The sequence below is a fragment of the Notothenia rossii genome, assembly GCF_949606895.1.
Source record: "Notothenia rossii genome assembly, chromosome: 3".
Classification (NCBI taxonomy): Eukaryota; Metazoa; Chordata; class Actinopteri; order Perciformes; family Nototheniidae; genus Notothenia; species Notothenia rossii.
Window position 1 is genome coordinate 9110359 of NC_136901.1, and position 24314 is coordinate 9134672.

Here is a 24314-nt window from a genome sequence, read left to right on the forward strand (position 1 = left end):
GATGGACTTTAAGAAACAATGCACGTCACAAAGATCGATCTAACAACCTTTAGCTTTCGGGGCAATGTTGGATCTCTGAGCCATTTGTTGTGGCTCTTCTCCATTTCATTTTAATGTAATTCTTCACTTTGGGTGTTGGCTTTCAAAAATCACTGCACCTCACGAGGATCGAACTTAAGACCTCAGGGTTGCTGAGCGGTTGTGTATCTCTCTAAGCTATTTGATCTGAGCATCAGGTGTCTGTATGTCATGTCCTCTCATGCACACAAGCACACGTGGACAATGTGAAAAAGTCCTCGGTTGCCATTGTGTGTGTTGCTCTGGTCTGGCTTCAGGGTTGGGGAACAGTCTTCTTGTTTAATAAAAGCTTTTGGAATGAAATAACTGCCTTGCTCCAAGCCAAGAACAGGAATCAGATTACATTTAGAAATAAAGGTTATAAAAATAGCTTTACTTATGTGGGTAATAATGGACACATTATAGAAGGAGAGCCAAAGCTTGCATAGAGTGATGACCTTTTATTTGAGGAGGATAGTGCTGACAAACATTCATATTAAAGTGAGGTGGCTGTACAGAAGAGATGCTGTGAGGCTCGACACTTTGGTACATTCTGGTAAGACAAACTGAGGGGAAAATATAACAATGTTCATAATGTGAATGGATATAATATTAGTTTGTACATTCAAGTGTGAACAAAGGTCCCTAGCTGGATCATATCTCCTTTCATTAAATATCAGGGTCATTTCCTATGAAAACATTTCCATGTTTAAATCAGATGACCTAGTTGTTTTTTAAACCTCCCTCTAGAATAACTATATTCTGGTCTGATCTGGTTGTGTGGGGCAGAAGCAGATCTTTAATCATGCGGAGATTACAAATAAAATAATGCAAATGATCAACTGCACAATTAATTGAAATGTATAAAAAAGGATAATGATTTTATCCGGAATAGGTTCTTGTGGCGCTGCAGAGAAGTCCCAGTGTTCTACAGACTAAATAAAAAATCCGGTTTGGTGCAGGTCCTCGTTAAAAACACACCATGATCATTTCAATTTATCTTTCAGTTATATAACAAATCAGAGTAAATGTATATGCTTACCTACTAGGTCATTTAAAACATTGCAAATAAGTGTTAACCCTTTTTTTTAAATCTGGTACAAAATCATCACAAACAACACTACCTCATAAAGTGAGTTACATTCAAATCACAGAACATTAGAAAATCCAATTTCTTCTTGTCGATGAAAATACTGTAACAATGCCATTCCTGCACTGGAAAAGGAGCAGTGGAACATCTCAGGGAAGTCGCTCAAAGATTACCAAAAGCCATACGAGAAAGGGGAGTGCAGAGTGAACGGGCCAAGGGGTCGGACCCCCGAGACCACCAGAGGCTGCAGCTCTAGCAGTGAAGGCAGTGTTCGCTTCTTCTTCTTCCTTCTAAAGTGATACAAACAAACCCCCCAGGTCGGGCTCCGATTGGTAGAACCCTGGCAGTAAAAGTTCTGGTCCCAAAGGCAGTGATTCTTCATTCCTCACATCACACAGGTGTGTCACTAAGTTAAATACGTGCAACAAAAAGGTCCTTCGAGTGCAGCTTTATCAAATGTAGCCCGTCGTGACAGGGACGGGGCTTTAATCCAACTTCTTCTTCTCTCCCAGCAGCAGTCCTTGGGAGGGGGGAGGGGGTTCTTGGTCGCACACCAGGGTTTCATTCTAGTCCGAAGGTGCTGGTCTCCTCCACGGCCGTCAGCATCTTCTCGTACAGCATGGAGAAGGAGGGGTAGGGGGGCAGGTCCAGGCGGTTGAAGCAGGTGTGAGCTCTGCAGAGGGGGGGGGGGATGTTAGCACGATGTCATTCAAAGGATCAGTTTATTATTGAACGTCTGTATAATCAATATAACATTTTAGCCACTGTGAAGCTCATGTTGAAGTGGCTTGACCCTTCTGAACACACCTCAATCTAATTGTATTTATATAGCCCAAGGTATTGTTTTATAAAAATGAAATATACCCGTAAGATAATATTTACAATTAAGCAAAAAAGTAGGGTGTGGAACTGTGACAATTTGAGCCAACTAATGACTTATATTGTGTTATAATAGTAACAAAAGAAGAGAATACTTTCAAAATGAACTCTGCTTTATCTCACGAAATGAATGTTGATTTCAACATGTGTTATATTAATGTATGGGATTTTCTAAATAGTTCCATACTAAGGCTATACAACCATGTCTCCATTCCTTGGTATTTTACTTATTTAAACCCAAAGAACAACTACGTATTTTCAACAGTCTACCTTCCTGAGGCTAAAAACGATGTGAAATCAGTTAAAATGTCCAGAAGCAGACCATGCTGAGCTTCCTACCTGGGCAGTGCGCTGACCTTCCCCCACTTCTCCACACAGAACCTGCGGGGCCCATTGCTGCCTCGCAGGGCGGCGAAGCCCTCGTAAGGAATACTGGACGTCCCCGTCACAAACTGGAGAGGGGGGGGAGGGATGGAACAGAAAGAGAAGAAGAAGATGGGGTTTGAACTGTTGTGCTTTACCTCAAAAGTTAAAGAAATATCACAACACACACATGCACGCACGCACGCACGCACGCATGCACGCACGCACGCACGCACGCACGCAAGCCCGACAGCAACACCATCCAAATGTATCCTCCTCAATCATTTCTATGTTTAGGACTCATTCCTGCACCACTCTGTTGTACCGCGTGTGATAGCTGCAGTTAAAGCTCCTTGACCCCAGTGCAGGCAAAAGGAGGGTCAGACCGTGTCTCTGGACCACAAGCCCGAGTCGTTGGTGTGTGTGGAGGGAACACACACCTTCACCCTCATCAACTTCCTCATCAACTGCAAGAGTCTGGTGGCTGCGGCGGGCCCCCAGGCCGGGTTACCCCCCACGCTTCTAGCCCCGAACGCTTTCAAAGGAGCCACCATGCACACACTGAAGGTATGGAGAAACACACACACACACACACACACACACACACACACACACACACACACACACACACACACACACACACACACACACACACACACACACACACTAGGGGTTTCACCAACTAATCGACTAGTCGACTACCTTTACCACTAGTCGGCGCTGTAGGACCTAGTCGACTAGTCGTGGAAAAAAACGGAGATAAACGAGGTGCTGCAAAATGCTACAAAACACGTCCGACATTCTTATGTATGGCAGTACTTCAACGAAGATGTAACCAACTCCACAGTGAAGTGTCAGTTGTGTACAGCTGTACTGAAGTACAATACAAATGCATCTGCTATGCGCAACCATCTGAAGATGAAACACCCGCTGCCGACAGCTAGCACTAGCAGTAATGCTAGCACCAGTGAGCAACGGACCGGCGTCAGCACTGAACAGAGGCAGACGAGCAGCAAGAAAACACGGGTCAACAGTGATGCGGATGATGAGCTACGGGATTACTGCCAGCGGACACCGCATATCCCCACGATGGATAATCCACTGGAGTGGTGGGCAGAAAACGTGCACCGCTTCCCCCGCTTTCGAGGAGCTACCTGGCTATTCCATCCACAAGCACCCCGAGTGAGAGGGTTTTTTCCCTGGCAGGCAACACTGTCACCCGAAAGCGGTCAAGCCTCCTTCCCTACATGTCGATGCGTTGGTGTTCAAACCAAACCAAAAATATGGAAAGGTGGACGTTATCGTGGAGGACAGCGAATAAAGTGTTGCGCACTGGATTTACGTGGCATTTATGTAAACAAGAGTTTTTTGCTGTCGATTTTGGTGAGTCCAGTTACTGTTTGTTATTTACTCAGCCATGTAACACAAATTAAAATGCAGTGTTTAATGTTACTGTATGAGTTCCAATATAAAATACAGTTGTACACCTCTCTTTGTGTGTCTTTATTATGACGTAACGACTAGTCGACTACTATTTTGAAAAATGTGTCGACTAGTAAGTATTGGTAGTTGTGAAACCCCTAACACACACACACACACACACACACACACACACACACACACACACACACACACACACACACACACACACACACACACACACACACACACACACACACACACACACACACACACACACACACACACACACACGTACCTGCAGGAGCCGTAGTCTCTGTTCATTATTGAACCTCTCCACCGCTGCCCAGAACCACCGGATCACAATATGGTTGTCATGGTAACCTAGACATAAAACATCACATCAAATCATCAAGAAGCCGGTAATCGGATCCCTCGAGAAGCATGAAATAGCCGTGCCTTTATTCCCTCACCTCCTCTGTACTCCGTGTGGCTCCTCCAGTCTGATAAATCGATCTCCGCTGTGCCGGCGATCACCAGCTCCAGCTCCCTGGCATCGAACACTGACACCAGCCTGGAGTCCACCACCTGGAACACAACATGAAGAGCCTCTGAGGATCCCATTTCCTACTGTACCTGTTTATACTTCTTACATATCAGATGATTTCATTAAACAGATGCACTTTGATCAGAATACGAACTCATATTTGTACAGACAGTATAAGCTTATCATAAAAGGACAACCTGAAGTACCTCGTAGAAGCCTCTGACCAGGCTGTCGGTCTGCTGCACCACCCCTCTCTCTATCCTCCACTTCACCATCCGCTCGATGTATTCCTTTTTGTTCTTCTCCGACACTGGGATGTCTGCTCCCCCGGGCCTCAGCTCCCTCTCTGTGATCTACACACACACATGCGGGAAATCAAACTAACTTTGCCCATCGCTTCTTTTGTCAAGACACATCACAATTAAATACGAAGAAAGCTCACTCACACCGATGCACACCATTAAGAAGAAAAGGAAACACACAACAACACAAATACAAATACAAAGACACACACACACACACACACACACACACACACACACACACACACACACACACACACACACACACACACCTGTCCGAAGACCTCCTCATTGACGGTGAAGGTGAGGTCCAGCATGTCCTCAATGTCGTTGTCCTTCATCCACTGCAGGGACTGATGGAACTCCTCGTCCAGGTACTCCAGGTCACTCAGCTCACAGGGGCTGGGGGGGGGGGGGCAGGGGAGTGAGTGTGGGAACGTGTGTGTGTGGCCGAGGAGGAGCAGCAAATGTGTGGAAGAATAGTCCAATATTCAACATTTTAAACACGTCAACAGAAATATATATAAACATTTAATAAATGTGTATTTGTGCATGTACACACACACACACACACACACACACACACACACACGTTGTACGTACATGCGCAGTAGGCCTTTGTAGAAGGGTCTGGTGAAGAAGGCGTCCAGCAGGTACTGATGGATCAGAGCCAAGCCCAGAATACGACCACTGAACCGGAACCTGACACACACACACACACACACACACACACACACACACACACACACACACACACACATTAGATCCTCTGTGCGCTTCATTGTGTGTTGAATAAACCTGGTAGTAGAAGCTCACCATTCGTGGTGATTGTCTACGAAGGCGGACATGGGGCTGATCTGCACGGTGTAGGTGTCATTGGCCGAGTACTCAAACAGACCATAATAAGGGTTGAACAGCTCCCTGGAAACCAGGAAGAAGAACTCTCTGGAAGGCCCGCTGTAGTCCAACCTGCAAAACACACATTTAGATACCAATAGTTACTGCATTGCTGTACAATCCAAGTTATGATGATAACTTAAAGTATTCTGATTCTGATGGATATATTTATTTACATTCCACCTGTGTGGGTTTCATGCGTATTCCTTCCCTCCCACCTACTCACCCCTCCTCCCCCACAAAGCTGACGTAGAGCTTGCTGCGCTGCAGGTCTTTCCGGGAATAGCACATGATCTGATTGAAGGCATCCTCCAGCAGGTGGTCCCGGCGGATGATCAACCTGAGACAGGGACAGAAGGCAGGTGAGCGGACAGACACACAGAGGAGATGTTTTCCTCCGACAGATGTGAATCCCTTACTTGAGCTTCCCTGGTCCCTGACCGTAGCCTTTGGTTTCCAGTTTCCTGTAGAAGTTGCGTAGTTTGGCCTCAAAGTCTCTCTTGTACGGGGCTGGGGCTCTGGCATTGGCTCTCTGAGTCCCTACAGGCAGAGAGGAGGGGGGGGGGGAGACATGTACTCCTTCAGGGCCCGTGTCCACAGCTGGTATTACAGGATATCAATGCAGGTCTGAAGGCAGCTACTGTAGGTTCTAATAACTTCTGCCTATACGGTGTTGGCCTTAATGCAATAAGATGCCATGTCTGTGTCTCTTACCAGGAGAGTTCTGCGGGGAGGAGACGGGCGACCCCCGGGGAGACTGGCAGTAGCTCGGGTGCAGTAAGGCGTGAGGCGGTACGTAGCACATCACTTCATCTTCAAACAGACTGCAGAGGAGAGAGAGGAGAGGAAACACATTCAATAGAAAGTACGAAAGGAAGGAGGCACATTCGGAGGAAGTGAAGAAGAAGAGTGATACACAGATAATACAATAAGACCACGGAAAGGGAAAATAATTCAATTCAGCTGTTACCTTAACAGCATGACAAGGTCAGCGTCACCTGACAGCCGGGCCAATCCTGAGCCTCCGTCAGTGCGGATCAGCTGCACCTTCTCCCTGTCGTCATAGCAACATTACAATGAAACAGATGCTGCTGACTGTAACTGTGATTTTGAATACAGGACTCGTAACAGCTTTTTTACCCATCAGTCAAATGTGTGAATCTGAGTGTGTGTGTGTGTGTGTGTGTGTGTGTGTGTGTGTGTGTGTGTGTGTGTGTGTGTGTGTGTGTGTGTGTGTGTGTGTGTGTGTGTGTGTACCTGAGTGAATGGTTCCGGTTGAACTCAGGTTGTCTCTCCTGTAAAATCTCGAAGATGTTTGGTTGTCGAAGAAACGCCACAATTTTGTCGTTGTAAGCTGGAAGAAAAGCAGAGATATTTGTATCAGTCATATTTGACTCGTTTCTGAAAAGCAGACAGGTTGTGTGTGTTGGTACTGACCCACTGGCACCACGTCCTGACTCTGCCCCCTGTTGGTGGAGCTGAAGGTGCTTGAAGGTCGCGGCAGGACCGGGGGGCCGGCGTGACGAGGGTCTTCACCAACCTTCAGAGAGGACAATTATTTTATGTACGGCTTAGTTGAATACTGGATCCTGATTGGTCCATTTCCACATTTGATGGTCTGTTATTACTCTCGAGAGGACTGCTGTTAGGCATAACGTTGATCATAGGATGTTGATAGATGTATTTAGTAAGCCGTCCTTAACGTGGGTAATGTGCAGTTAGCTGGTCAGTATTGCACTGCACATTTAAAACATCAGTCTACTTTAAGTTATTTGGGATGACACACAGGTGCTTCAGGTATGTAGCTGACGTACCAGTCGTCGGGGGCTGACCTCCCCCGCGCTGTGGCTGCGTTGGCGGGTCAGGTGTTGGCGGTGAGCCAGGACGCTGGGGGGCCGGGTGCTCTGCAGGGGCAGCCGGGGGTCGATGAAGCTGGTGGCGCGGCAGTTATGATCCACAAAGAAAGGCTGCGTGTATACACAACACAACAAATGTCAAGCATTACATCACATGTCATTTGTTAGACGCTTTTATTCAAAGCGACTTACATACTCAATACTGTGGACAATCCCCACAGGAGCAATTTGGGGTGAAGTGTCTAACCCAGGGACACAATGACATGCTGACTGCAGTGGGACTCGAACCTGCGAAGTCCAGCACACTACCCACTGAGCCACAGCCTCCCTAAGTATTTCTTCACATATTTTAAAACATCAGCTCAAGGTAGACGGCTTGAATTAACTCTAGATGTACTCAGGATGGAGGTTTCAAATGTAATATAATGCTAAGGACTTTGGGTGCGCCCCCACCTTGCCGGTGTGGTCGTGCTTCATCTCCCAGCCTCGGGGCAGCTCCAGCTGTTTGTTGGCCATCATGTTGAGGAAGGCCACCAGGTCTCTGTTGTGCTGGTAGCGCTCAAAGTGGTGAGCATCCCTCCGCACCTTACTGATCATGTGCTTCAGACACGTGTTGGTGGTGAACATACGGTAGGCACTCTGAGCAAGCGAGGGAAGCAGGAGAGGAGAGGAAGGAGAGAGGAAACACATCCACCAGGGAAACGTGGAGTTAAGTGAAGTGGAAGCACTGGGATATTATATCATCTATATCAATTCACCAATTTCAGCAGTAGTGTAATGAGTAAAAGCTAAATGTGTGTGGGGCTACCATCCAACCCTTTCCAGAAATGAATGTAGTTTTGGCAAATAGTGAATTATCTACGTTAGTGCGACCTATACTATGGAGGTAAGGGCAAAGAGAGACTGATCTTTGGAAAGAATAAAGCGATAGAAGAAGAAAAAGAGTCCGTACAGGGTTGGAATGAAGCACAGTGAAGAAGTCGGGGCTGGTGAGGAACTTGGCGCTGGGGGACTGGAGCAGCAGGCTGAGGCGGGACCTGGAGCTGGACTGAGCCACTACGCTGTCCCTGCGGAGTTCTGACACACACACACACACACACACACACACACACACACACACACACACACACACACACACACACACACACACACACACACACACACACACACACACACAACGTATCAGTATTTACTCATGCTTTACACATGGACCAGAATGCAGTGCATCGACAGGATCACCTGGGATGGACGGCTGCATGTCAGTCTCATCTGGAGGCAGCTCATTGGCTGGCGGTTCCTCTGGTCTGCTGTCATTGGTTATTGTCCTGCGTATACTCTGATACCTGCAGAAGTGTTTAGTTAATTACCATAGTGACAGGTAAAGTGACCATGTCATGTGGAGGCAGAGCAAGGCGGACACTAATACAGGACGAAGCGGTTTAAATTAAATTAAATTATTTTAATTGCATAACACGTGTGTGTGTGTGTGTGTGTGTGTGTGTGTGTGTGTGTGTGTGTGTGTGTGTGTGTGTGTGTGTGTGTGTGTGTGTGTGTGTGTGTGTGTGTGTTGACCTGCGGTTGAGCTGCTCCATCTGCTGAATGGAGCTGGACCTCTGGAGGGTCTGTGGGGGGGGCGGAGCGGTGGGACGCTGCCATGTAGTGGTTCTGTTCACATGGTCCACGTAGAAGATCCGACCGTGGCTGTCGATACGAGCCTCCCAGTCTGGCACACACACACACACACACACACACACACACACACACACACACACACACACACACACACACACACACACACACACACACACACACACACACACACACACACACACACACACACACACACACACACACACACACACACACACACACACACACACACAAGTGAGAGCACATTCAGCAGAGTAGCTTTTGTAATAATATTAACAATAAAGCAATACATGATAAGCAAGATCAACTCCCCCTTATTTACCATCTAGAAGCAGTTCATTTAGAATAAACCAATGGTTAATAACCCAATACACTATGTCTGCAAGAGATTTGGAAAAGTGTATTTATCCATCTGCTGACAAATCACACACACACTCACTAGGTGGTAGTGGCTCGTCCACTCTCTGGTAACGACTGATGTCATGGCGCACAGATGGCAGAGAGCGAACAGACTGTTGGCCATTGACCTGAGCTGTGGCACCTGCACACACACACACACACACACACACACACACACACACACACACACACACACACACACACACACACACACACACACACACACACACACACACACACTCCAGTTTAATATTATTAATCCCTGAGCCTATGACACGAAGGCTGTGGTCCAAATGTTGGATGGGGATGTTTCTCTTATTACTCATTTCGGTACAGCATATGATTAATTTTGTCATGGGATCAATTTGTTTTAATATGCCACTTTAACATGTGAACAATTCTGTCAAATACAGATCATGTGTGTGGAGAATCATAAGTGTTGCTATAAAAACGGTTGTATATAAAAATGACTTCTAATTGAGATAATCGAGCATCTCACCTGTCTCCCCCTCCACCCCCACTTCCTGGGTTTGGACCGGGCCTGCACAGGCCTGCAGGGACTGCCTCCTCGTCCACACCTCCTCCTCCTCCTGCTGCTCCCGACTGCTCCTGCTACTGGCCCTCGCTCCTGTAAACAACAACATTTTTAATGTGTGAATGAACTCTAATGTGGGAGATTTAAAGTCATTTAAACCGTTAGACACATTTCATATGAGATGTAGTATTGTAATCATTGTGTTTTAAACAACCACCTACCAACTTCTGATGTCGCTCCTGCCTGGTCAGCTGTGCTGCGGTTTGCAGGAGCAGCTGCTACCGGAGCGTTGGCCTCGCTGCTCGATGACTCCCCCTCCTCCTCCGCCTTTGGAGCCACTTCTTTCCTTGTGTCCACCACCTCCTGAGGACAATAGAAAAAGAGATTTAAAACCTGCCAGTTTGTATTGTGTCTCTAAACTGGTGGATCAAGCTCTCAATTGATATCAGGACAGCCAGTGATATACGCATCAGTTTGGTTTATTTTAAGCTAATGTGTGCCAGTTGAAATAAAAGCTACATTTGATGTAATGAAGAGATTTTGAAGTTAGTAAGTTAGTCAACAAACTACAGCTGCTCACCTGAATGGGGGAAAGTGGAGCAAGTGAGGGGGTGCAGGGCAGATCACCCATCCTGCTGCTCTGCTCCTGACAGGTACACTCCCCCAGAGCCCCCCCCAGCCCTGCTGCTGCTGATGCTGCCTCCGCCCCTGCTGCCTGAGATGAGCTGGGAGCTGAGGAACTGTCTGAAGCTGACGGTCCAGCAGCTGTTGCTCCGGCCTGAGTTTGGACGGCCCCCTCTGCAGCTCCAGTGAGGGTCTCTGCGGTTGGACTCTGGTTCTCCTGAGACTCAGAGGATGTCTTTGATGAGTCTGTATTCTGCTGCGTCCCAGCCTCCTGCTGCCCTGCCTCCTCATCCTCGTCTGAGTCTATGTGCAGCATGGCGTTGAGCCGCGTGTCCGTGGGAAAGCTGGAGCGCAGTTTGGGCGAAGGCCCCGCTGGGGGCTGCTCCTCTGGACTCGTGGGGGCCTCGATGGCGTCCAGGTAGTCGTTGAGCGACACCTGCCGGTGGGTGTGACCTCCCACTGCCAGGGCGAGCAGATCCTCCTCTCCCATCTGCCCCGGTTCCCGCCACACACTGTCATCGCCATAGCAATAAGCGCCATTGACTAACAGGGAGTCCTCATCGGGGCCGGTGGGAGAAGGTCTGTATACGCGTGGGGAGGAGGACAGGTGGGGGAAGTCTTCGTCGTCTGAGGGACTCCCAGGGTCCCCGTTAACTGCGTCACCTAGGAGGGTCCCCACTATGTCAGGAGAGGCTTCTAACAGAGAGAGGGGGGGGGGGGAAAGATTCCAAAAACGGCACATGTCATTTTGTAGAGAATTAATAAAGAGAGAATCACATGTCGATCCTTTAGCCACGTTTCTGGAAATTGTCGGACTTCATGCCAATTCAGATATTATTTTATAATAAAGTTAAAAACCCTCTGGTTTCTCTTACCAGTTTTCATGCATTTCTTTATTTCAACAATACATGTGAATTTGTTTTTATCCCCGCCAAAATACTAAATACTGGTATTTGAAACTTGAGGACTTGTTTATAGTTACATCAATTATGTGATTCTCATATACATATCCAACAAAAAGTATAATGTACACACACACACACACACACACACACACACACACACACACACACACACACACACACACACACACACACACACACACACACACACACACACACACACACACACACACACACACACACACACACACACACACACCTTCATGTCCAATAGAGGTGATGTCCACTCTGAACACGAGCTGCCCGCTCACATGGTCCGTAGGGAGACGCCGACACAGGCTGTAGCTGACTGCCTGATCACTGCACACACACATACATGCATACATAGGATTTCAATACTAACGATACATCATCAGAAGTTCCCAGAGACACATAATTCAGGCATACAAGCAATTGTGTGCACCCACTACATATACCTAATATTTCTGAAATATAATATGTATCTAAATGTAAAAAGGGCCTACAAACGGTCCCCCTGGGCACATACTATACATCACAATTCACTAAAGTACATGATGTCCTCAGTCGCTAATCAATATCAGATCAATGTCTGAACAATGAGCTGATTAGGACTCATTGATCGGTATTGACTCAAGTTTGTAGAGTCACTGTGGTTAAGTGTTGAAGGTCACATTTCTGCTTTCTGTCTGAGTGCACATTCAAAAAAGCAAGAGGTGCTATGTGTGTGTGTGTGTGTGTGTGTGTGTGTGTGTGTGTGTGTGTGTGTGTGTGTGTGTGTGTGTGTGTGTGTGTGTGTGTGTGTGTGTGTGTGTGTGTGTGTGTGTGTGTGTGTGTGTGTGTGTGTGTGTGTGTGTGTGTACTTACTCCAATGCCGGCCCCTCCAGAAGTCTCTGCACAGGGAGGATCAGCTGACCCAGAAAGCGCTTGATGATTGGTCTGCTTTTGGCAAACTTATCCTTCACCTCGATCTCCAACACGTCCGTCATCAGCGCCACAAAGGTGTACTTCTACAGAGATACATCGGATTTAAATGTTATTAATCAGCATTTGCTGGGTTAGTTCCACCTCTGCTTTTGTCCCTTAACTGCTGAAATTGTGGAAGTATTCCCTATTCTGAATATTTGCTACCCTAGGGCCACCTCATTGTGCATTCACACTAATTTAAACACTTTCGGATGCCTTGGATTTGTCGGTGTGTGTGTTTGCGCTGACCTCTCCGTGCCACTCAGGGTTGGTGGTGTTGGCGATGATGGAGGAGCGTCTCTCCTGGCCATGGTGGGTGAACTTGGGGAGGCCGCTCCTCTTCCCAGGCTGGATGGACATCTTCAGGTAGGGGTCGGGGTTGAAGAACATGCCCTTCTTCAGACCCACCGCCCGGATGTCTATAGTGGAAACCTCACGTTAATAAGAATGGACTACACACCACAATTGAACAGAATCACTCGTCGCACCTGATAGGGTGAAGCTGACTAGTTTCCGACAGTGCTCAACGCCTGATTGGTCCTCCACTCGGCCTTCACTTCCCACCTGATGAGGAAACCAATAGGAGAGCAGTATGAGTGGATTATTTTTGACTACTTTAAGTGATTTGTTAGGGAGAAAAATACATGAGAGTTTGATGAAAAGCTAAAAGAAGGAACATCAGAGAAGGAAAGGAATAACGGAGAGTTCAACATAACGGCTTTAAACTGTACTGACTGAACTGGAGCAAGAGTCACTTCATCTCAGTTTCTTCTGCCTCCCTGCATTCTCTATTCTTGTTTCTATGTTTGCTAAGAGGAGCCCAAAATGTTATGCAATTCAATCTAGGTGTTAAGGGGCTGCAATGAAGGGGATTTTCTTCGTAGAGCACATGTCCTGAACTGAACCATATTATTAGCCTTCATTTTAAAACATTTGTATATAGGCCTACCGGTAGTAGGCAGTGGAAAATGCTTAATGCCTCACCTCATACGCACAGGCCTTATGTATATGGAGCAAGAGTCTCCAGTAATACCATTAGCTCTTTAAGGCTGTTCTTGTTCTGAAATATGCTCACTGATCATCTGGAATCCGATTAGGCAGCAGGATTGAGCATGTGAGAGAAATTCCAATGCACAGAAAAACTGGGAGAAAAGTTGTAAAGGAAGTAACATGAGAAAGAAAGGAGTAGAGAGAGAAAATAGGAGGAAAGATTGGGTAACGTACCGGCACTCCAGGGTTCTTGACAGTGATGCAAGGTGTTGTTGCTCTTAACGCTCCACTTACACCATGATAGTACTTAAAGCAGATCTTAGTCTCCGCTGTGGGGAGAACACAAAAAAAGATTACACCATCAGGATATCACCGGGATTTTTCTCTCAGACCGTTAATCGTAACTTAGGAAAAAAACACCACTCACACTCCGTGAAGTTGGGTTCCGTCTCCAGTCTCCACACTATCTGTCCTCTCTGGGTCCCATTCACTCCACGATTTTTGGAGTCCCAAACATTGGCCACGCACGTCTCATCTGTGTAAACACAAACACATTTACGTTCAGAAGCTGTTAGACATTTGGCAAGGTCACAAAAAGCAACGCTCGACTTAAATGTGGAGGAGTGGTGGTTGCTTTAATGTCGCGAGGCAGACGTAAAAAGGAAATACTCAGTCAAAGTAATTTAAAATTGGACTCAAATACAGTAAATGTACTCCTACTATGCTCCACCTCAGGCCACCACTCAATTTATGCTGTCACTGAATGTCTTTCCTGTGTTTCTTTCATGTTTCTGTGTATTTTAAATGAGGTAAGGAAGCGTGTTGGTGTTAGTTATTCCAGAGGGAGACCCTGCCCTCGGGTCATAAAGCACATCCCTGTCTACTCTGAGCCTGTTCAGCCATCAAACATTCATGTGTGCGTCCCGTGACAAATGGCCGGTGTCCTAAAGGATCAATGCTGATGTCTGTCAGCCTCACACAACCTCTGTCACACCAGGTCACCGTCAATCAATCCTCAGCTTTTGTATGTGACAGTTGATAAGCTTTCCGCACACACACACACACACACACACACACACACACACACACACACACACACACACACACACACACACACACACACACACACACACACACACACACACACACACACACACACACACACACACACACACACACACACACACACACACACACACACACACACACACACACACACACACACACACACACACACACACACACACACACACACACACACACACACAGGTTAGATGGAGCTCAGGGTTCCAGGGAGGCACAGCCGACAGCCAGGCTGGAAACAGAGCTCATCCCTGGGGAGAAACACCCCCAGAAATCCTCCTGCTTGCGTCAATACCATCTGCAGAGAGATAGATCACCTTTCACCGGCTCTCTCTGCCTCCAGTAAAGGATTTTCCACTCTCTCTTTCACAACCACACTTGGTCACCTGTGGCTTGAGATGATATAAGGCTTTGTGTGTGTTATTAACAGCTCTTTCACACCTGAGCCTGAGAACTGCTAGGCATCACAGACCAACCGTTAGCAGAGAACGGCTTTTAGCTCACAATAATCTACAAGCTACATGATCAGATTAAGACAATAGTAGCCAGTGGGAAAACATATGGATCAATGCTATGAGGAAGATTAATACAAAACACTTGCATGTCTAATTGGCTGTATAACCTGTGCAATATTCAACTGTGCAATACTAATTTGATTATTACACTTGCATGTACATATTGTGAGTAATATTTTTTTATAATAACTACTAGGTGGTGAGGTGTGTTTGAGTTTCTCACCGATGTGGTACAAGCCGATCCAGTCGGTGGCGTCCACTTCCTCCTTGATGTCCCAGGAGATCACCAGGTGTGTGTGGCCTAGAGTCAGCTGGTACGTTGATGCCGTGAGTGATGAGCGGCTGTCTGATGTCACCAGGTCTGTGTCGCTATTGGCCCGCTGGAGCCCCACCGTCGGCGTTTCTGATTGGCTCCCTGGGGAAATATCGGAGGGGGAGGAGGACGAAGATTCTTCAACTGCGCCCGTCGAAGACAGACCCTGGAGGTTGTCCGGACCAATGGTGTACGGTCGGGTGTGCGGGGTGCGCCGACGCACCGCCAGCAGGTGCTCCCGGGCGGTGCTGTTGCCAGGCGATGAAGGCGGGGGAGAGGAGGAGGCAGTGGCAGCCATCGCCATGGTTCCCTCAGAAGAGCGGCCGGAGAAGGGAGGAGAGGATTGGTGGCGGTGGTGATGGTGGTGGGGCTGGGGGTGAGGATGGCGGTGGTGATGATGATGATGGTGGTGGCGGGGGGAGGAAGGGGCAGAGGAGTGAGAGGGTGAGGGGGGGGATGATCGGGGGCAGGGGCGGAGGACAGCGGTTGCTAGAGAGGGCCGAATGGTGGAGGTCAGGTGGGTGAGCCAATAAGAGAAAACAGGAAGTCAGGGAGGACGAGAGACAGGAAGTAGACACTTTAGCTTAAAAGGGCATCACTAGTCCAAACGGAAGACGCTGGAGAGATGAAGAGAAGAAGAGCTGAAAAAAGATGGAGGGGTAGAGGTACCGAATGGCGATCACAAGAGAAGTATGCTGTCAAAAGCAACTTAAAAAAGAGGGTTCTGAATTCCTTGATGCACATTTCATTGGCCCTGCTGGGATTCCATTGGGCAGAGGGCTTCAGAGTTCATCATTCAAGGTCTCATGAAGCAATATGAACCATAGTTTGTCTTCTGTCTTTGATCAGTCATGAATATTACGTTTCCACCTTGAAGTCCTAACACCCTAAGAAACCTGTCCAAAGTCCTGCTCTAGGACGATATAGTTCTTTGTGAATAATCCAGCTACCCATGATGAAGGACAGTGGTAGAAGTGAGAAAATATGGATGTATTGCGATCCAAGGAATCCTTCTGCTGGTCTGTCCACAGGGAGGAGAGGGGAAGGTGAAGACCTATAGGATAAAGAGAGGAAGAAAGAGTTAGAAAGCTGGAAGAGGAGGACAAAGGGGACAGCAGCTACAACACAGATTAATAGGTATATTGCACTTCCTGGTTCATATAAATCCATATCTGCTCAACCCTTTAAAATATAACCCACACACCCTTTGGTTTCCATAATGAGGGTGTTTACGTCCAAATCAGTCGCGTCATCCTATGCTTTCCTCCTTTCTATTTTTTGCCATAAGACTGGATGAATGGATGTGCACCATCCCCCGAAGCTTCTAAATTAAGCAACATGCTGCTGACAGAGAGATGATGTATGGGAGGTAGAACTCAATTAACCATCCAAGAGAAGACACAGGGTATATTATGGAATATTTGAAATGCCTAAATGTTGGCCACTTGGGGGCAGAGCAACATGACATAAACACTGATACGGCCCGTCCACACTGCGGCGTGCGTTCTGCGCATTCACTTTGAATGGGGTGACGTCACGCTTTGCCGAACTGCATTGTGGTTCCGTCGCTTCGCTTTGCTCGCCTTGCTTTTACGCATACGGCCCGTCCACACTACAACTTCGACAGCTTCAAAAACGGTTTCCAACGCGTCTGCCCATTCACTTTGAATGGGGTGACGTCACGTTGCCTCGCACAACCATAATGCAACCCAGTCGTCTTTTTTCAATTAAAATCCAATTGTTTTAAACCCTTACTACTATTTTTTTTGGGGGGGGAAGTGTCTTAGTTGGTGGAGCACTGTCATGTCTTGTCAAAATGTATTTGGCACTTTCCGCACAAGTTAGAAGTGAAAGAATCTCATGAAACAAACCCACACACAAGCACTGGCACAGAGGAATGTGATGGTTGTGTTTGGGGACAGGAAGCTGTCGCCTCAGACGGGACCGCCTCATTGTTCTTTTTCATTGTTCTTATTTTCACGTACGATGATGCTGAATTGTGGGTAGCATAGCGGTCCGTCTCCGCCGCCGCAAATCACCCGGTTCTTTACGACCAGAACTATTTACTCGGATACGAACCGGAGGAAACAGGCATGGAGGGAGGTGGCAGAGACAGTGGGTGAAACTGGTAGGTTTTCGCCTGTTTGGGGAGTTTATATATATTATAAACAACATAGATTAGCTCCATGGCATAATGCCGAAACCCGCAAAATAAAGCAAAAGTCGAGACAACTTGAAAGGATATGGCGTTCCACTAAACTTGAAGAATCTCGTTTAATTTGGCATATTACTCTCAATGAATATAAGAAAGCACTGCGTAAAGCGAGAGCAGCATACTACTCTTCATTAATAGATGAGAATAAGAATAATGCAAGATTTCTTTTCAGCACTGTAGCCAGGCTGACAGAGAGCCACAGCTCGACTGAGCCTTCTATTCCCATAGCACTCAGTAGTAATGATTTTATGTGCTTTTTTAACGATAAAATTGTTACTCTTAGAAACAAAATCAATGACCTCTTGCCTTTGACCAGTATAGTGTTATCAACAGCTCCCGGAAACGTAAATTCTAATAATATTACACTAGATAGTAAACTAGAATGCTTTTCAGCCATAAACCTTGAACAATTAAATTCAATGATTCTCTCTTCTAAACCATCAACGTGTATCTTAGACCCGATTCCAACTAAGCTGTTAAAAGAAGTTTTTCCATTAATTAGCACTTCTTTATTAAATATTATGAATATGTCTTTATTATCAGGCTATGTTCCAAAATCATTCAAAGTAGCAGTGATAAAACCGCTTCTTAAAAAGCACAACCTCGATCCAGAGGTTTTAGCCAACTATAGACCTATTTCTAATCTTCCGTTCCTCTCAAAAATTCTTGAGAAAGCAGTCGCAAAACAGCTGTGTGATTACTTAAGAAACTATGATTTATTTGAAGATTTTCAGTCTGGCTTTAGAACACAACATAGCACAGAGACAGCTCTGGTTAAAGTCACAAATGACATTCTAATAGCCTCTGACAAGGGACTTGTCTCTATTCTTGTCTTACTCGATCTTAGTGCTGCATTTGATACTATCGACCATGATATCCTATTGCAAAGACTAGAGCACTTAGTTGGCATACAGGGAACTGCTTTAGGCTGGTTTAGGTCTTATCTATCTGAACGCTCTCAGTTTGTACGTGTCAACGATGAATCTTCCATGCAAACCAAAGTTAGCCATGGAGTGCCACAGGGCTCAGTGCTTGGACCTATTTTGTTCACCCTATATATGCTTCCGTTAGGCAATATTATAAGGAATCATTCTGTAAACTTTCATTGTTATGCGGATGATACTCAACTATATTTATCAATCAAGCCTGATGAAATTAATCATCTAAATAAAATTCAAGACTGCCTCAAGGACTTAAAAACGTGGATGACCTTAAATTTTTTGATGTTAAACACGACCAAAACTGAAGTTATTGTACTTGGCCCGAAGAATCTACGAAACAAATTATCTAAAGATATATTAACTATGGATGGCATTAATTTGGCCTCCAGTGAGACTGTAAGGAATCTTGGTGTTATATTTGATCAGGATTTATCCTTTAACGCCCACATAAAATCAATTTCAAGGACCGCCTACTTCCATCTACGTAACATTGCAAAAATCAGGCATATCTTGCCTCAAAACGATGCAGAGAAACTAGTCCATGCATTTGTTACTTCAAGGCTGGATTATTGTAACTCCTTATTATCAGGGTGTACCAAGAAGTCAGTCAAGTCGCTTCAGCTGATTCAAAATGCTGCAGCTCGTGTACTAACCAGAGTTAGGAAAAGGGACCACATTACTCCTGTTCTGGCTGCCTTACACTGGCTCCCTATAGAACACAGGATAGAATTTAAAATTCTTCTTCTCGCCTACAAAGCCCTTAATGGGCAGGCGCCATCTTACCTTAAAGAACTCATTATACCCTATTGTCCTACTAGGGCATTGCGTTCCAAGAATGCAGGGTTGTTGGTTGTTCCTAGAGTCTCTAAAAGTACAGTGGGAGCCAGAGCCTTTTCTTATCAAGCTCCACTTTTGTGGAATCAGCTTCCAGTTTGTGTTCGGACGGCAGACACCCTATCCGTTTTTAAGAGTGCGCTTAAGACCTTCCTTTTTGATAAAGCTTATAGTTAGGGCTGATTAGATTCAGCCCCTAGTTTTGCTGATATAGGCTTAGTTTGTCGGGGGACATCTTACTTCTTCCTTCTCTCTGTCTATACCTGTGTACTCTCATGTTCCGATTAACCCAGCTTCCCCAAATTTCTTTCTTTTTGGTGTCTATATACGCCGGGATCCGGAGTCATGGATGATCCTGCGGTCCTGTGTCATGGATTGCGAGTCCTGGATCTTGAGTCGTGGCTGCGGTCCTGGATCATAAGTCCTGGATGGATATCCTCGTGGATTCATCTTCTTATTATACACACATGCATTTCAAAACATTTGGACTACCTATGTTGCAAATGTATTATCTTTTCAATTTACACACGGCATCTATTGCACGTCTGTCCGTCCTGGGAGAGGGATCCCTCCTCTGTTGCTCTCCCTGAGGTTTCTCCCATTTTTCCCTTTAAACTGTGGGGTTTTCTCTGGAAGTTTTTCCTTGTACGATGTGAGGGTCTAAGGACAGAGGGTGTCGTATTGTCATACTGATATTCTGTACAAACTGTGAAGTCCACTGAGACAAATGTAACATTTGTGATATTGGGCTATATAAATAAACATTGATTGATTGATTGATTGATATATATTGCTCGCATAAAATCCCCGGGGTTTTTTGCTTTGTATACCGGGGGCGGGACATTCATGTGATTGGTTGTTGGTCGCGGTGCTTGAATAAAATCCCTAAGCTTCAGACACGCCCAGCTCCAAGCTTTTTTTGAAGCTGTAGTGTTTTTGAAGCGAGCATCGCGAGCGAAGCGACGACAATGCAGTTCGACAAAGCGTGACGTCACCCCATTCAAGGTGAATGGGAAGAAGCGTTGAAGCTTCAACGCAGGCCACCGTGTGGACGGGCGGTTAATGTCCAACTTTTGAAGCTTCAACGGAAGCATCAGCCAATCAAATCATATGCAAGTACAAGCTCTAGCCAATCAAACCGCGTGCTTGTGTGTCCGGGGCGGGAGATTCATGTGATTGGTTGTTGGTCGAGTTTCAGAAATGCCCACCGGCAAGCTTCAGCGCACGCCGCCGTGTGGACGGCGCTGGTATATGGTATATGGCTGGTTAGCAAGCAGTTAGCTATTTACACACGTGGAAAAATTAGAAGGGCAATTATTTTCATATTGCATGAATCTGACACGCAGTTTGTTGAAGTTCAGAAAAGGATGCAAAAGCTCTTTCTTTCAGTCCCCGATAATTGGAATGTTCAATGTAATGTTTTACAGAATATCCCTGGCCATGCTAAAAAATATATCGGCTCATATAACAGGACAGCACATTATCATTTTTCTCATAATCTTGACAAATATTTGAACTTGTTAGTAAATGAAATAAAAAAAATCGAACCAATTTGTTTGTATCCATGCCCAAAAGATTTAAATACAATTAAACAATTGAGCTCCAAAATGAAATATGTTTTCTACTGCCCACAAATAATCTTTTGTTTTGCTATTTGTCCATGTGGGCCACCTGAAGTGTTCCACTGTACTGTGTGAGGTTGATTTAGTCCAATTGTTCCCTCAGCATTAGCTCCAAGTCTGCAGGTTATTTATACATGGTGAGACTATGTGCCTAAATATACACAAGCCAGTGAAAAAAAAGATCCAGGCACTGACATCAATACACCGACCAGTGGTAAACACACAGGCAGGCACAAACACTCCTACTACTCAAACTAGGCTAAGGCAAATAAATGATGAATAGATTGCACAAGTGTTTCCTATAAAACCCTAATGTTTGTAAGCTGGACAGGAGGAGCATTTCGCCCTCTAACTCTGCACTAAAACCTAAATACTGCTGATATTCGTCTTTGTGAGGCGGGGCTTGGGTTATGCGTACAGAAAGTGCTACATTACTGAATTATGCAAGTGCTTAAAAGCAGCATTAGGAAAGCTCGAAATGTAAAGAAAATCAGCCTAATTAAATCTGTAGTGGCGCTACAGCTGAGGCTGTCCCTTAGGACATGCCAAAAAGGTGTCCTATTTCCCCAAAGAATGTTGTGTAATGTTGTTGTGCTACACTTCTCTATCTGCAGGGAGAAAATGAATACAAACCGCCCCTTTAACTGCCAGCGTACAGGATTTCTGGTTCTGATTTCGGGTGTTGCTTAATATGGGAGACAAATTAAAGGTCTATTAAGTTAAATTTAGATCTGGATGAGGTTTGTACAAACGCACACACACACACACAGTCCTGAAATAGCTGTAGCGTGATTGGAGAACAATGAGGCGGTCCCGTCTGAGGCGACAGCTTCCTGTCCCCAAACACAACCATCACATTCCTCTGTGCCAGTGCTTGTGTGTGGGTTTGTTTCATGAGATTCTTTCACTTCTAACTTGTGCGGAAAGTGCCAAATACATTTTGACAAGACATGACAATGCTCCACCAACTAAGACACTCCCCCCTCCAAAAAATAGTAGTAAGGGTTTAAAACAATTGGATTTTAATTGAAAAAAGACTACTGGGTTGCATTATGGTTGTGTTTTTGTGGCTTCAGTCATACGTCATGGCATCTCGGCCTCTAGTGCTCCAGTCATTTCCTGTGGATAGAACATGACATCAAAATCTGGAGGAAAGCAGACAGATCTACAGGGTCTTTATCTGGGATGGGAAATTGTGTACTTTGAAATGCTGTGGTTGTTTTTAAATCATGTGCCTAACAATAAAGAAGCATATGTGGATTTGTTAATTAGCGCAATATGGCAGCAGTTTTATCCAAGAGCAGATTAGGAAAGTTATTTTCAGTTGGTTTCGTACAAAAAAGCATGGGGCACGATGCATCAATAATTGAAGTATCACATAACTGGTCAATAGGCGTAGTAGTCTAAAATAGTCTCATGCACTTGAGAGTCTCCCTTGTACTTGAATGCAACGCCAAGCTGCAGCAGAGGGATGGTGGAGTATGTAAATGCTGCTTCAACTTCTCCTAAAGTGTTTTGAGCAGTACTCGACTTTCTACTTGAGAATTATTACCATTAAAATGTACTTATTGTACCAAAAGTACACTTTTTGTGCATAATAGTCCATATAAATGCAATTACTGGATTATGACTAATGATGTATTAATGTGATCATAAATGTGGAGCTAACTCAAAAAAATATACTGCTGCTGGACACCTTAACATTTAATAATATATCATAGTTCATCATGTATTAGTTTATTTTGTATTAGCTTATAGTTTAAACCTCTAGTGTAACTAAAGTGAATCAAATTAATGTAGGGGAGTAACAAAATATAATATTAGCTTATAAATGTTCTGGGGTAGAAGTATAAAGTAGAATAAAATGGAAAAACTCAAACGAAGTTTTAGTACATAACTACAGTACTTGAGTGTGCACTTACTTACATTACGCCAAGCCACTGGACTTACTGTAAATGTGTCAATTAAGGCTATTCCTTCAGCATGAATCTGCTAAAGGAAGCCACATCCTCATTGATCTCAGCACAATAACGACCTGTCAATCATTTCCCTGAAATATTTAACCCCAGACTACACTACTAGTATGTACAGATTACACTTCCAGACATATGGGGCTATAAAGTGAGATAATAGGAGATGAGCTGTTTTTCTGAGGTTGATCTAAATTGTGATTACTGCTCTGATCTGATTTACCCACATTATTTAACAGTATGTAGGCTATGTAAGCACTGTTGACTTGTTTTTGCATAAAGCTCCTTTTTATTTAGAACGTACGATGATGCTGAAGATTAATTTTGTCTTTGTTGTTGTTTTTATCAGGCCTTTAAATGTTGCTCATGCGCAACATACCACATTAAAGTATGACTTCATCAGTTAAAAAGCAGCCATATACACATTTATGGGTGAAAAGAGATATGATCAAATGCATTTGCGTTCAGAAAGAGGGTCGTTAAAGGCAACATATGAGTCAACCCCACCGGTGTAAAATCAACCACATAACTGTCTATTATTATAACATACATCTGAGACGCGTCACTTGCCTTATTTACACCGAGTTAAACGTCGACTACGACCACACCTGCATGCAAGCCCTGCAGAATGATTATGAGCGAAGGACCTCCATACGGCCCGGGCACCACCGACCCTTCATCGGCTTCCAAGCGGGATCCAGAGCTCCAGAGGCCGGGCGAAGAAACGCTGCCCCTCGGTAGCCAGTCTGGTCAAACAAGCCAGACAAAACAATGTAATTCCCGTTTTTAAATCATAGTTCCGATCTCATTCTCTGAAAAATCTCCGTCATGATGCCAGGCTGCATAGAAGGACGAGTTCATATCTTATTTATTTGGCTGGACCTCTCCACATCCGCCTCTCCGTTTCCGCCGCTTCACGCACTTTGCTCCCGGGCAGCTGACGCCCTGCCATGCCGGGGAAAATACAACCAGCCGCCTTCTGGTTGTCACAATATGGAACCGTTATACCTGCTGGTAAGGAACTTTGTTTTAGCAGTGCATACCGATCGAGCTCAGCATCAAAATAACTGCTTTAACACCTCCCACCACCACCCATTTGTAGGTTCCCAAGATATAGGTCGCGGGTTAAAGGGGTCGCCAGACACAGGGACCACAATAAACAAGGTGCCCCATTAAAGCTCCCATAATAACCTATTCTCAGGTGTATTTAAGTCATTTTGAAACCATTACAATATGTAACATGCCGTTATTAAAAAACATTATTATTCTCATACACATAGATGAATAGCTATTTAGAAAAGGCTTGTTTTTTCTGACACATTGCTCA

At 45.4% G+C, this 24314-nt stretch overlaps 1 protein-coding gene across 3 annotated transcripts; it reads right to left on the reverse strand.

The window, feature by feature from the left end:
* Positions 1-503: 503 nt before the first annotated feature.
* On the reverse strand, positions 504-23991 carry hecw2b (HECT, C2 and WW domain containing E3 ubiquitin protein ligase 2b). Of its 3 annotated transcripts, none has more exons than XM_079672709.1 (31): positions 23558-23991; positions 15316-16459; positions 13922-14029; positions 13729-13823; positions 12993-13068; positions 12754-12923; positions 12406-12548; positions 11780-11880; positions 10575-11311; positions 10216-10357; positions 9959-10087; positions 9500-9601; positions 8983-9133; positions 8650-8753; positions 8363-8487; positions 7864-8049; positions 7369-7521; positions 6992-7094; positions 6812-6908; positions 6525-6608; positions 6269-6378; positions 5974-6094; positions 5781-5894; positions 5474-5626; positions 5261-5359; positions 4930-5059; positions 4562-4708; positions 4282-4396; positions 4107-4192; positions 2366-2478; positions 504-1820 (listed from the first exon to the last, which is right to left on the reverse strand). In XM_079672709.1, the coding sequence occupies exons 2-31, from the start codon at positions 15707-15709 to the stop codon at positions 1709-1711; spliced, it is 4500 nt and encodes a 1499-aa protein (XP_079528835.1). In that variant the 5' UTR covers positions 15710-16459; positions 23558-23991; the 3' UTR covers positions 504-1708. The 3 variants fall into 3 exon arrangements, with proteins under 3 accessions (XP_079528835.1, XP_079528834.1, XP_079528836.1); XM_079672708.1 differs by having other exon boundaries at positions 10575-11314; XM_079672710.1 differs by lacking the exon at positions 9500-9601 and having other exon boundaries at positions 10575-11314.
* Positions 23992-24314: the final 323 nt, after the last annotated feature.

What these genes read in the sequence shown, in the direction of transcription:
- hecw2b (XM_079672708.1), bottom strand. Translation starts at nt 15,709, where the DNA reads ATGGCGATGGCTGCCACTGCCTCCTCCTCTCCCCCGCCTTCATCGCCT. An exon ending in AGCACGACCACACCGGCAAG is followed by an intron (nt 7,522 to 7,863) that starts GTGGGGGCGCAC and finishes GTATACACGCAG; the next exon opens with CCTTTCTTTGTGGATCATAA. An exon ending in AGGTCAGCCCCCGACGACTG is followed by an intron (nt 7,095 to 7,368) that starts GTACGTCAGCTA and finishes TCCTCTCTGAAG; the next exon opens with GTTGGTGAAGACCCTCGTCA.